The sequence below is a fragment of the Pristis pectinata genome, chromosome 7 (assembly GCF_009764475.1).
Source record: "Pristis pectinata isolate sPriPec2 chromosome 7, sPriPec2.1.pri, whole genome shotgun sequence".
NCBI classification, from domain to species: domain Eukaryota; kingdom Metazoa; phylum Chordata; class Chondrichthyes; order Rhinopristiformes; family Pristidae; genus Pristis; species Pristis pectinata.
The window spans coordinates 6,602,706-6,616,448 of NC_067411.1; the positions used below are offsets into that span (position 1 = coordinate 6,602,706).

General features: G+C 44.6%; 1 protein-coding gene across 2 annotated transcripts in view; it reads left to right on the plus strand.

Moving 5' to 3' along the window:
- The window catches only part of nop14 (NOP14 nucleolar protein homolog (yeast)), a 53,268-nt gene continuing 39,525 nt past the window's right edge, over nt 1-13,743 (plus strand). The window contains exons 1-7 of one of the 2 annotated variants that reach the window (XM_052019361.1): nt 1-76; nt 1,307-1,497; nt 3,795-3,929; nt 5,491-5,632; nt 6,955-7,097; nt 11,365-11,493; nt 12,375-12,497. In XM_052019361.1, the coding sequence (XP_051875321.1) occupies nt 1,318-1,497; nt 3,795-3,929; nt 5,491-5,632; nt 6,955-7,097; nt 11,365-11,493; nt 12,375-12,497 (852 nt within the window). In that variant the 5' untranslated portion in view covers nt 1-76; nt 1,307-1,317. Of the gene's footprint in view, nt 77-361; nt 448-1,306; nt 1,498-3,794; nt 3,930-5,490; nt 5,633-6,954; nt 7,098-11,364; nt 11,494-12,374; nt 12,498-13,743 lie in introns of those variants that run through there. The other variant, XM_052019360.1, reaches the window with a different exon arrangement.

Sequence of the window (13,743 nt, forward strand, 5' to 3'; positions counted from 1 at the left end):
ATCCGGACGTTGACCTTTGACCCGCGGTGCGCCGGTGCTGAACAACGTGCGGCGGGAAGAGCGGCCGGTCTCCAGGGTAACGGGGGGGGGGTCTCTCTCCATGGTTACCGGCGCGGGGTGAGGGAGCGCGGAGCCCCCTCCCCCGGGGAGTGAGGGAGCGCGGAGCCCCCTCCCCCGGGGAGTGAGGGAGCGCGGAGCCCCCTCCCCCGGGGAGTGAGGGAGCGCGGAGCCCCCTCCCCCGGGGAGTGAGGGAGCGCGGAGCCCCCTCCCCCGGGGAGTGAGGGAGCGCGGAGCCCCCTCCCCCGGGGAGTGAGGGAGCGCGGAGCCCCCTCCCCCGGGGAGTGAGGGAGCGCGGAGCCCCCCCCCGGGGAGTGAGGGAGCGCGGAGCCCCCCTAGTGAGGGAGCGCGAAGCCCCCCAGGGAATGAGGGAGCGCGTTGGGCACGACGGTGGGTTAAAGGGTCAGGCGCTGCTCGACCCGCTGGATTCCTCCAGCAGATTGTTTACTGCTCCAGATTCCAACCTCTGCAGCCTCCTGTGTCTGGGGAACTTGATGGGAATGTGTGGATAGTAAAATGTTGGGATTAGCATTGGATGAGTACAAACGCTGCATGGTGGTCAGTGTAGACTGGGTGGGCTGAATGGCCTGTTTCTGTGACTCTCTGACCTAACATTTATTATATGAACTGCAGAGAAAAGAAAATGATGGATCTCAAGGATCATCTAATGTAGTGTGCTTGCTTTTCAATTGGCTTGGAAAGTAGTACCCTGTAAGGAGGACATGTTGAGCATCTGATGGAAGTGTGGGATCAGGTAATTTGACAGTTAAGTGGTGAAACATCTAGGAATTCACCAAACCAGATTTGGGATCCCAAAGTAGTGATAACCTGTTCAAGCTGAATAACATATGTTGACAGAATAATAGCTCAGTACAATAGGACATGGGTGGGAAGTTCAAGGGAGATATCAGAGGAAGGTTTTTTTACCCAGAGAGTGGTTGGGGCATGGAATGTGCTGCCTGGGGTGGTGGTGGAGGCAGGTAGATTGGTCAAATTCAAGCGATTATTAGATAAGCATATGGAGGAATTTAAAACAGAGGGATATGTGGGAGGAAGGGGTGAGATAGTACTAGGTGAGGTTTAAAGGTCAGCACAACATTGTGGGCTGAAGGGCCTGTATTGTGCTGTACTGTTCTATGTTCTATTTAAAAGTATGACTCCCAAGTAGTAGTATTATGTTCAGGCACTGACGTGGTCGATATGAAGGCAAACATATGTATTGCAAAGGATTCTTTCTGCATTTATTCAGGACCGTAAAAGATGGGGAAAGTTCAGAAGAAAACTACTTCTGACAAAATACGGAAGAACAAGTCCACACGAGATATCAAGACCAATCCGTTTGAGGTGAAAGTAAACAAGCAGAAGTTCGATATCCTTGGCCGAAAGACAAAGCATGACCGCGGTCTGCCTGGAGTATCTCGATCCAAATCCATTAAAAAAGTGAGAGTTTATACTTTTACACAAGATGTATATCACACAGTTTAATGTTGATTAGGGAGGGGGTGGTGATGACTCGTTGTTCCTTTGTAAGAACTGATTAGTCCTCTGCTAACAATGGCTAACACAAGGGGACATAATTTTAAGGTGATTGGAGGAAGGTTTAAGGGGGATGTCAGGGGTAAGTTTTTTTTTACACAGAGAGTGGTGGATGTGTGGAACGCACTGCCTGCAGAGGTTGTGGGGGCAGATACATTAGGGACATTTAAGGGACTCAGACACATGAATGATAGAAAAATAGGGGGCTATGTGGGAGGGAAGGGTTAGATAGATCTTAGAGCAGGATAAAATGTCGGCACAACATTGTGGGCCAAAGGGCCTGTACTGTGCTGTATTGTTCTTTACTCATTGCTCTTTTACTGCAGCCCTGCAAATTGCTAAATAATCCAGGTTGTTGTTTTACATGGTGATTGTCATGCCCAGGTTTTCTTCTGGTTTGCTGGATCTCATTCCCATCTCCAAGTCTCCAGGACAACCTGCTGCTCAACACAAAGAGGAGGGATAATTTCCTTATAGAATCTTTTCCTATTAACAAAGCCAAATTGGCAAAGTCCTTGTGCTTGGGAGAACTCTGTGTAGATGTGGGAGTACTGAAAGAGTTTGATCAGCTTAACCAGGACAGTTGCCTCCTGATGAGGCCCACCCAAGCAATGGGGCAGTCGTTCTCACAGAGTGAAAGGAATCGCTGCCTTCAGTGAAAGGTGGACTTCTTCAAAACCAGTCTGAGCAAGCCAATGTCACGAGGCACTATCCTGACTCGTTTATCAAAGAGTTGACTACAAGTGCTCTGGTCCATCAACTTGCCTCTTCGTGACAGGACACTTCCTATTCTCTCCTCTGCATCTTTCTGTGGGAGAGCAGGAATGCCTGGGCTAGTAATAGCCTGGGATATTCCTCCTTGGGTGATCAAACCCACTTGCGCCAACCACCATGGTATTTCCTATGCTTCAATTTGCGCTTGGTTTTCTTTGCAGGAATGAAGTCCCGATTAGTTAATTCACCAAGGTTCTATCTCCTGGTTGGGAGCAAGATGACCACAAATCCTCAGCTCATCAATATAGCCTTTCATTTTTTTTGTGAATTATTTAATTTTTGCTTAAGTAGGTGCATATATACAATTTACATTATACACCCAAGTGTTTGGAACAACCTGGACGGCTGGTGTGCTGTACTGTGTCTTTGACTTTCAGCAGCAAATCCCAGACAGCACATTGTTCCTGAGTCAGTGGAGTTTGTCCTGTGAATATTAGGGCATTACACACAGAAAATGGGGAAACTCCCAGTTTCCAATCAGTGAGTTAAATGCCTACTCCACTAATAGTACTTAGGGTGTGATTTTTCTTTTAAATAATGGTGTGTGCTTTCTACATGCCAACTTTCCACGCTAAACAGAAAGATGATGGACCAGAATTTGCCAGTATATTCAAGGGAAATTTAATGTGCGTGCACTTATTATTGTGTAAGTAAACGTGAAGTTTGAGAGTTGCCAGCCAATTTGTGTGCTCTACCTTTAAACTTATGAAAACAGGAGTTCGCCATTAACCTCCTTGTGAGTTTTAGGAAATTGCTGCATTAATGATGGGAAAACAAATCACACTTGCTGTAATTTGACAGCATAAGAAATCTTGAAATGTGTTGTTTTTCTGTAATGCTATTCAGTATCTATGACCCAAAACCCCGAACCTCCAAAAGTTGTTTTTAAATGTGTCTAAATTTTCTTTGTTTTAGTTCAATTTTTATTTGTTTATTTCTCTTTCTATACCTAATTTGAATCAAATTCACAATTTTTTATTCCCTTTTTTTGCTCTTCAGACTAGATCTTGTGAGTTCAGGTGATGGTTGCATTTAATGAGATTTCAATTCCCCTTGTTAACTTTGCTGAGACATTGTCAGAAAAAATTTCACCATGTCATCCTGCTGGAGAGAGAGAAAGAAAACTTAACAAATTTTTCAAGCTGGCAAATTCTGGGCTGTTGTTTTTGTCTAAAAAAATACTAAGTTTATTCTGTATGCTTTCACTTTTAATTGACTGCCAGTGAATCAGAAAGCTGGGTGTAGAATCATAGTGAGGAGGTGTTTAGTCTATCAAAGTTGTGCTGGTTTTTGCTGTTAGCAACATTTGTTTTAAAAAATTGAGGATTTAGGTTTATTCAGGCCAAATGTAAGTAAATAGCTGAACGTTGTGCTGTTTGTTTCTAACTGGCAAAATTTACGTTGCATTTATCATTCATGTTATCCAGCGTAGCGAGACGTTGCTGAAAGAGTACCAGAGCCAGGGGAAGACCAATACATTTATTGACAAGAGGTTCGGTGAATATGATACAGAGATAACCGAAGATGAGAAGATGGCAAAGAGATTCTCCCTGGAGCGGCAGGTAAAACTGTTCTCTTTTAATAAAGAAAATAAAAAGGTTTGGTGAAAGTGGTCCTAATCTGAGTGGTTGAGCCATTTCTTCAAGGAGTACCCTGCACTTCCAAGCCTGGTTTACAGCTTTCCATCGGAAGACATGATACTGGTAGGTCAGCTCAGTGGGTGGCAGGCAGCTCTCCGAACTGTGAACTCAAGTCGTGTCTGCGGTTTGAGTTCTCCCCAGTGCTGTCTTAAATCTATGGAATTCTCTATCCTCGTCAGCTGGGGAGATGGTGCTTGAATACATGCGAGGTTTAGATGAACAGACTGTTGGGGAGCGAAAGGTCATGGAGACAGGCAGGAAAGTGAACAAGACTAGCATCTTATTGAATGCCAGATCATGTTCAAGAGGCCTTATGGCTATCTCCTGCTTCTGTGTCTTGTTCATCTCCATAAATCTCCCCTGATCTTCTCTAATAATATCAAGAACTAGAGGGCATAGATTTAAGGTGAGAGGGGAAAGACTCAATAGGAACTTTTTTTTACACACAAAAGAAGTTGTGGAATGAGCTGCCAGAGGAAGTGGTTGAGGCAGGTACAATAACAACGTTTAAAAGACAGTTGGACAGGTACGTGGATTGGAAAGGTTTAGAAGGTTATGGGCCAAATGCTGGCAAATGGGACGAGCTTGGATGGGACCTCTTGGTTGGCGTGGACCAGTTGGGCTAAAGGGCCTGTTTCCCTGCTCTGTGACTCTAATAGCATGTCTTCCCTTGGTGTGGTGACTTGAACTGCATGGAGTATTGAAGCTGCAGCCTAACACAATTTGCCTCCTTGATCATCTACTGCATCTCATCCATCTCCTGCTCTCACCCCCTCTCTTCTGGGACAGAACAAGCTTAAGAGTTTCCCTGGGCCTCACCTTCCACCCCACCACCCTTCACGTTCAACAGATCATCATCCAAAATCTCCACCACCTTCAAAGAGATTCCACCACCAGACATATTGTCCCTTCTGTAATATTAGCTTGGCTTGCTTTTTTTTTTGTTCTTTGTTTTCCTTATTTTTCCTCTGGGAGAGGAGGATGTGCCCAGCCTGACCTGCTGGACTTGCCTTCCTGCTCTGCATTTAGCAACTCCCGTGCTTTTTTGTCCATGTTCTCTGTCACTGACTGCTCCCATTCACTTGTTGATCAGATGACTTGTTTAAAGCTTATCCCCAGGGCCACTCTGATTTCACCCTATCAGAGAATTCCCCCTCCACCACACTCCCTGCAGATTTACAAGCTTCTCATGACTCGTCTTCAGTTCCAACGTAGGGTCTTTACCTGAAATGTTAAGTCTTCCTCTTCCCACTGATGCAGCCTGACCTCCTGAGTATTCCCAGTGTTTCCTGCTTTTGTTTGGCCTCCTTGATCCAAGTGGGAATATCAGCAGATCCCAATCACATAACCAGTGCTTTCTCTGCACCCTTTGTGACTTTGTTAACCTGCTTTGCTGCTTTCGGTGATTTGTGAATCTGCAATCCTAGATCCGCTCGCACCTCAGTCCCATTTAGATTCTTAATCGTTGTTCATATTGTTTCAGCGCCTCCACGCAAAGAAGAGCATCTACAACCTGAACGAGGACGAAGAGCTCACCCATTATGGGCAGTCCTTGGCAGACATTGAGAACTTCAATGACCGGCCAGACAGTGACAGTGACACGGAAGAAAAGGGCAAGCTGTCTGGTGAGAATAGGAGATGTGAATCTTGATCAGTTACGCTTCTTTGACAAGCACTTTGGTAAAGAAATCTTGAGGAACATATCACAATGAATCCCCTCCTATACTGTGCAGCAACCTATGAGTTCTCAGTTCAAAATAAATAAAGTTTGAGATGCCGTGGGGAAAGTCTTGCATTTTGGCCACTCAACCAGTTTGTCCAGCTATCTAAAACAAAATGGGACAGGTGGCATTGAAGAAAATAGGAGCAGGATTAGGTCACCTGGCCCCTCAAGACAGCCCTGTTATCCAGTATGATTATGATTGATCTGCCCCTGGCCTCATCTCTTCTGTGCCAATTCCCATAGCCTTCAATTCCCTGATCGTTCAAATGTTCTTCTTTAAATGCCTCTGGTGATCCAGCATTCACACTCCCTCAGAGCACAGAATTTTCTCTATGAGAGGAAATTTCTACACATCTCAGTTTTAAATGACCGCCCCCTTATCTTGTAACTAGGTCCTCTTGTTTGAGACACTTCCACTAATGGAAACATCTCAGTGTCTACCCTGTCATGCATTAGGATGCAATCCCTTAGGATTTTTGTTGTTCCATTAAGATCGTCCCTCTGAAGAATACAAATCCAATTTCTTTATCCTCTTGTGATAGGATGACCCTCTCATCTCAGGAATTAATCTTGTGAATCTCTTTTGGAGTGCCTGCGGTGAAGACCCTTCAACTCAACATTAACTGATTCTTTTCTCTCCATAGATTCTGCCTGACATGCTGAGTGTTTCCAGCATTTTCTGCTTTTATTATAGTTTGTGTCAATGAATTAAATATTCAATGCTTTAATATAGCCTCTTGTTACTAAGCAAGTCCCAAGATGGTTTATAGCTAATTAAATACTTTGGTGTGTAGTCATTGCTATCGTGCAGAAAATTCAGTGTGTACAGTTGTACAATTTGTGCACAAAGCTGATATAATATCAAGGAAATCTGATGTTGGTTGAGAGACTAATATTGGACAGGACATCAAGGAAAGGCTACCCTGAGCTCTTAGTTCCATATTGAGCCCAAGCCTAATTCAAGGTCAACTCATCCAAAAGAGTTCAGTAGTCCTTCAGGGTACTTCTGTGGAATATCAATAGAAATTATGTACACTAGACACCCAAATGAGACTTGAACCCACAACTTTCTGATGGGTATAAAAGGTTTAACACTGCACCCTTACCAATAACTATCATCAAAGTGGCAGTGAAGCTGCCTTCTCTCTCAAGACGCATTAAGAAAATGTCTGGCTTTTTTATTGTCTGAAATTCTTGAGTAACTTGTTCTCTCATTGCCCACAGCGGAGTTCACAGCTGCTGCACACTTTGGAGGTGGTGGGTTGTTGCAGAAGAAAGCATCTTCTAAGACTGGTGAAGAGGAGCAGAAGCCCAAATCACGGAGAGAATTCATTGAAGAACTTATTGTTAAATCCAAAAAGGAGAAGGTACACTTCGCAGAACGCTGGGGATATTGTAGAATATGGTGTTGGGTGGGAAATTGTAACGCATCAGTCAAAGGTATCACACTGTTTGCTCCTAGCCACATGGACTGTGTATGGCTGCAGGTTGTTAATGTTTGATCACTCGCTGCAATATAAACTTCCGTTCCTCTCCTGCTAACTTCACATGAAAAGGTGTGTCAGAGAGTTTCATGGGGCATTGGAGGCAGTTCAGTGACAATCTGAATTCGTATAGAACCCTGAATTTTAAGAGCTGCGAAGTAATGATGCAGCTTTACAAAACTCTGGTTAGACCACACTTACAATACTGTGTCCCGTTCTGGTCGCTTCATTATAGGAAGGATGTGGAGGCGTTGGAGAGGGTGCAGAGGAGATTTACCAGGATGCTGCCTGGATTAGAGAGTATGGATTATGAGGAGAGACTAAAGGAGCTAGGGCTTTACTCATTGGAGAGAAGGAGGATGAGAGGAGACATGATAGAGGTATACAAAATATTAAGAGGAATAGATAGAGTGGACAGCCAGCACCTCTTTGCCAGGGCACCAATGCTCAATACAAGAGGGCATGGCTTTGAGGTAATGGGTGGGAAGTTCAAGGGAGACGTCAGAGGGAGGTTTTTCACCCAGAGAGTGGTTGGTGCATGGAATGCGCTGCCTGGGGTGGTGGTGGAGGCTGATACGTTGGTCAAGTTCAAGAGATTGTTAGATAAGCATATGGAGGAATTTAAGATAGAGGGATATGTGGGAGGAAGGGGTTAGATAGTCTTAGGAGTGGTTTGAAGGTCGGCACAACATGGGAGGGCCAAAGGGCCTGTATTGTGCTGTATTGTTCTATGGTTCTATGTACTGAGATGTCCTAAGTCAAAATCTGACATCAAGTGACACAAGGAGATATTGCGAGAGGTGACGGTGACCTTGGCTTTAAGGGACATGGTAAAAGTGGAGAGAGAGCAAGAGCTGGGAGGAAATCCCTGAGTGGTGGGGCCAGGCATCCAAAGGCTCGGCTCTGATCAGAGTATTTAAGCAGCAGGCGGGCGGAGATCACAGACTGTTATTAGGTTTCAGAGCTGGGAATCAGTAAGAGCATGAATAGGTGCGAAGATATGCAGATGGGAATTATAAATTTAAGATGTTGCCTGAGCAGAGGCAATTGATGGTGTAGGTTTAACAGATTAGATTCAGATTAGTTTGTTGTCATATACATGAAATTCCTTGCTCGCGTGAATCTCTCAGAGTAAACGCTACATATGGATAAGATAAGATATTTATTTATTAGTCACATGTACATCGAAACACACAGTGAAATACGTCTTTTTGCATTGCTAAGAATGTGCTGGGGGCAGCCTGCAAGTGTCGCCACTCTTCCAGCACCAACATAGCATGCCCACAGCTCCTAACCTGTACATCTTTGGAATGTGGGAGGAAACCGGAGCACCCGGAGGAAACCCACGGAGAGAACGTACAAACTCCTTACAGGCAGCAGTGGGAATTGAACCCAGGTCGCTGGCACTGTAATAGCATTACGCTAACTGCTATGCTACCGTGCCGCCCCACAGCAGAATTCCAGATGAGAACTTTTAACTCCATTCTCCTGCACATTGGAGAATATAAAAGCAAGGATGTATTGCTGAGGCTTTACAAGGCATTGGTCAGACCACATTTGGAGAATTGTGAGCAGTTTTGGGCCCCATACCTAAGGAAGGATGTGCTGGTATTGGAGAGGGTCCGGAGGAGGTTTACAAGGATGACCCAGGAATGAAAGGGTTAATGTATGAGGAACATTTGATGGTTCTGGGTCTGTACTCGCTTGAGTTTAGAAGGATGAGGGGGGAATCTCATTGAAACCTACTGAATACTGAAAGGCCTGGATCGAGTGGACGTGGAGAGGATGTTTCCACAAGTGGGAGAGTCTAGGACCAGAGGGTACAGCCTCAGAATAGAAGGGCGTCCCTTCAGAAAAGAGATGAGGAGGAATTTCTTTAGCCAGAGAGTGGTGAATCTGTGTAATTCATTGCCACAGACGACTGTGGAAGCCAAGTCATTGGGTATGTTTAAAGCAGAGGTTGATAGGTTCTTGATTAGTAAAAGCGTGAAAGGTTACGGGGAGAAGGTAGGAGAGTGGGGTTGAGAAGGAAAAATAAATCAGCCATGATCAAATGGCGGAGTAGACTGGATGGGCCGAATGGCCTGATTCTGCTCCTGTTTCTTATGGAAGCCTAGGATGAGGATGTGAATAAGGGCAGTTAATGGGGAATTATTAACGAATGAAAGATGTGGGGAGGTGGAAATCAGTGATAGGGCTGGGTTTCAGCAGTGGAGCAGGAGGAGGGGTGACGATGCCAGTAGAATGCAGTGTGTTTTGTACAGGGGTGGGTAATCATTTGGAGGAGGAAGTTATTGGTTTCAAGAGTCCGTATCTTTAGACCCACTCCACTTTGGGTGGAGAAGGATTTAAGTCCTGGAGCGTGAATGCATTTACAACAGCCAAGTAAAGCTCTAAGGTGCCATAACTCATCCCAGCTATTAGGATTTCAAGAGCTCAATTAAAGTGTGTCTTTTAATGCCACGGGTCTTTAAGAATAATGTTGACAGCAAAGGTACACCACTGCAAGGTTCAATCTGCAACAGTGCAGGCATTTGTTATTGATTCCGATTTGACTCTGGAAACAAAGATAAATCTCCCATCAGTTGACACCGCTCCACAAGATTATATACCACCAGCAGCTCACCGTGATTCTGTTGGTATTTTCTAGTGTGAAAAAGCTTGTGTCTCTTGATCAATCCACCGTTAGAATATTTTAAAATCTACAGAAATGTGTATTTAATCCCCTTTGAATATTGAACGTCATTCCCCTTTGAATATTGAACGTCATCTTCTTTGAATAGTATAATTTTTTTTCCAAATATTTCTGTTTAGAAATTCAGTTTTCATTTACTTCCACCTCGCAACCTCCTCACTCTCCAATTTAATCCTCGTTGCAATTAGGGTTGTGAATATTGTTTCAACTTCTTATCTTGTTCTTGAACTGTTAATATAGACAGCTGATGACTGCAAACTTTCATTGTAAATCATTGAAAAATAAGCAAGAGAAGTTTAATTTCTCAAGCAACTAGCTATTTCAATTTGTTGTGATTGGTATGTCCATTGTTTTAAATTCCATGTTGAGTTACGGAGAGAGGTTGAGCAGGTTGGGACTTTTTTCATTGGAGCGTAGGAGACTGAGGGGTGATCTTACAGAGGTGTATAAAATCATGAGGGTATAGGTAGGGTCAATGCGCACACTTTTTCTTGGGGTTGGGGAATCAAAAACTAGAGGGCATAGGTTTAAGATGAGAGGGGAGAGATTTATTAAGAACCTGGAGGGGGGCAACTATTTCACCCAGAGGCTGGTCAGTATATGGAATGAGCTGCCAGAGGAAGTGGTTGAGGCAGGTACATTAACAATATTTAAAAGGTACTTGGACAGGTACATGGATAGGAAACATTTAGAGGAATATGGGCCAAATGCAGGCAAATGGGACTAACTTAGATGGGAATCTTAGCATGGACTAGTTTGGGCCAAAGGGATTCTTTCCATGCTGCATGACTCTATGACTAAGGCAATGCTGTGTTCAAAAAGTATGATTGAACGGGGCTCGATGGTTTTATTTTTAAGAATGTAAATAGGAGCAGAAGGCCAAAGAGCCCTCAAGCCTGCGTAACCATTCAGTAAGATCATGGCTGATCTAATATTGGCCTCACTTTCCTACCAGTGCCTTAAGTTGTTGATTCCCCTTTCCTCCTAAAATCTGTTCATCTGAGCCTTTACCAAATTCAGTGACTCCACCTCCACAGCTCCCTTGAGTGGAGAATTCTAAAGGTTCACATTACTTTGAGAAACAAAATTCCTCCTCGTCTCAGCTAAAAACTTACTCTGAAACTTTATCTTCTAGTTCAAGATCCCCCTCCAGGGAAATATTTCCTCAGCAGCTGCTGTACCGTCCCCTCAGAATCTTTTACATTCCAACCTCTCATTCTTCTAAACATCTTTCATCCCAAGACAGCCAATTCTTCCCGGTATTCAACCTCGTGAACCTTCTGTGAACTGCCTCCAATGCAAGAATATCTCCACTTGAGTAAGGAGACAAAAACTGTAAACAGTACCCCAGGTGCAGCCTCAGCAATGCATTGTAAAGTCATAGTCCTACTTTTATATTCCACTCCCCTTGCTAAAACTATCTTTGTTAATGAAAACTTGTTCTAATTTGAGCAGCATGAGCGGCAGGTGCAGCGGGACAAGGCCCAGGAGCTCACCGAGAAACTGGACAAGGACTGGAAGGAAATCCATTCCCTGTTGGCTCATCAAGGTCCCAAAACTGAGCCGGTGGAGGAAAAGCCCAAGGTGAGTGATTCCAGGAACCTTGGACATCTCAGCTATTTCTACCATCAATTTAATCTGAGTACTTAGGTACAGAGGAAAGAAACAGCATCTGGATACTACCCTCCCATTCATCTGCTTCTCATCAAACAGAACTTCAACCTATTTCTCCCTATCTGGATGCAGCCTCACTTGCTGTGGATTCCCAGTGATTTCTTTTTATTGTAGCCACTTTGTGGGTTTTCTGGTCACTCAAGTTAAATGCTGTAACAGGATGGAGATGTTCAATGTTGCTGGAGAAGTAAAATCAGTGGTTTATTTTGAGAAGGTGAGATGAAGACACTTATGTGGTGAATAAACACCAGCATATAGTAGTTGAACTGAATATGCAATGAACTTAATTACTTTTGCTGGGACTGGGGGGCTTGAGTTGTAAGGAGAGGCTCGGACTGTTTCCCTGGAGCAAAGGACACTCATGAGGTATATAAAATCATGAGGGGCATAGGTAAGGTGAACAGTTGTTTTCCCCAGGGTAGGGAAATATAAAACTAGAGGACATAAATTTAAGGTGAGAGGGGAAAGATTTGAAAGGGACCTGAGGGGCAACTTTTACCACACAGAAGGTGGTGGGTATGTGGATCGAGCTACCAGAGGAAGTGGTGGAGACGGGTACAATTACAATGTTTAAAATGCATTTAGAACACAGATTTATGGATAGGAAGGGTTTAGAGGAATATGGGCTAAACTCAGGTAAGTGGGAATAGCTCAGGAAGACAACTTAGTCAGCATGGACAAGGTGGGCTGAAGGGCCTGTTTCAGTGCTGTATACCTCTATGAATAATGCTTTGAAAAATTATAAAGTCTTCATGTAATTTTCTTTTATTTTGGGGTCTTCCTTCTATTAGGCTGGAGATTATGATATAATTGTGCGAGAGTTGTTCTTCGATGCGAAAGCACCACCTTCTGACCGACTAAAGACCAAGGAAGAACTGGCTAAAGAGGAACAAGAACGTCTGCAGAAACTTGAGGTATGCACACTACTGAACTGTTCAGAAATCTAGCTGTGTGAAAGTCAGCAGTGTCGTTTCTTATAGTGAATAAATGTTTAATTAGCGGTTAAGTGCTTTGGACAACCTGAAGTCGTGAATTTGCAGTGAAGTGCAAGGGATGTCCTCAAAGGAACTACATAAGTGAAAAACGGAGACACATTTCCCTCATTCCTGTGGCTCCCACCCCTTCTCTTTCCCCTCTCACGACCCGCCCACCTCCTTCCCTTTACCCCATGGTCTACTGTCCTCTCCTATCAGATTCCTCCTTCTTCAGCCCTTTGCCTCTTCCACCTCTCACCTCCCAGCTTCTCGCATCATTCCCACTTTCCCCCTCCCCCACCTACCTACCTTCCCCTTCTCACCTGGACTCACTATCACCTGCCAGCCTGTGCTTCTCCCCTCCCCCCCCCCCCCCCCCCCCCTCCCCCCCAACCCTTTTATTCTGGCCTCTGCCCTCTTCCTTTCCAGGGTCTCAGCCCAAAATGTCGACTGTTCATTTCCCTTCATAGATGCTGCCTGTTGCTACATAAATGCAAATCTCTTTGCTCTTGGGCAATGGCACCGTGGTGGGGATGGTGCTGCTGCCTCACAGCTTTGGAGACCGAGTTCAGTCCTAACGGTGCTATTGGTGTGAAGTTTGCACAATCTCCCTCTGATCATGGGGGTTTCCCCAGATGCTCCATTTCCTTCCCATGTCCCAAAGACCTGCTGGTAGGTTAGACTGTGAATCTCCCCTAGGGTAGGTAAGTGACAAAGCAATCAGAAGGGAGTTAATGGGCATGTGAGCAAGAACACATGGCAGGGCTACAGGGAATTAACGAGAGGGAGGAATGGGAGTGATGAGATTGTTCTGTTGGGAGCTGCCATGGACCCAATGGGCTGAATATCCTCCATCTATATTACAAGAAGTAACTGACTGCTGTGCAATTTCTCTGGATGCATCCTGGTAACCTGTTACTGAGAGCAGGTACTGTCTCCCCCCAAGATCTGTTCGTCAGATGAAGCAATTCACCTGAAATGCTCATGTCAATTATACTTGATTACAGAGAGTTGTGTATTTTGATTGCCCCTTCGTCTCCAGTCAAAAACCTGTACAGTTGTCCACTGAAGATGGGTAAATTCTACTTGTATTGATGCAATGCATCATTGTTAAGTTGCTGGACTACCATCCATGGACAAATGTTAGTGATCTGTGGATGTGAGTTACAATCCCACCACAGCAGAT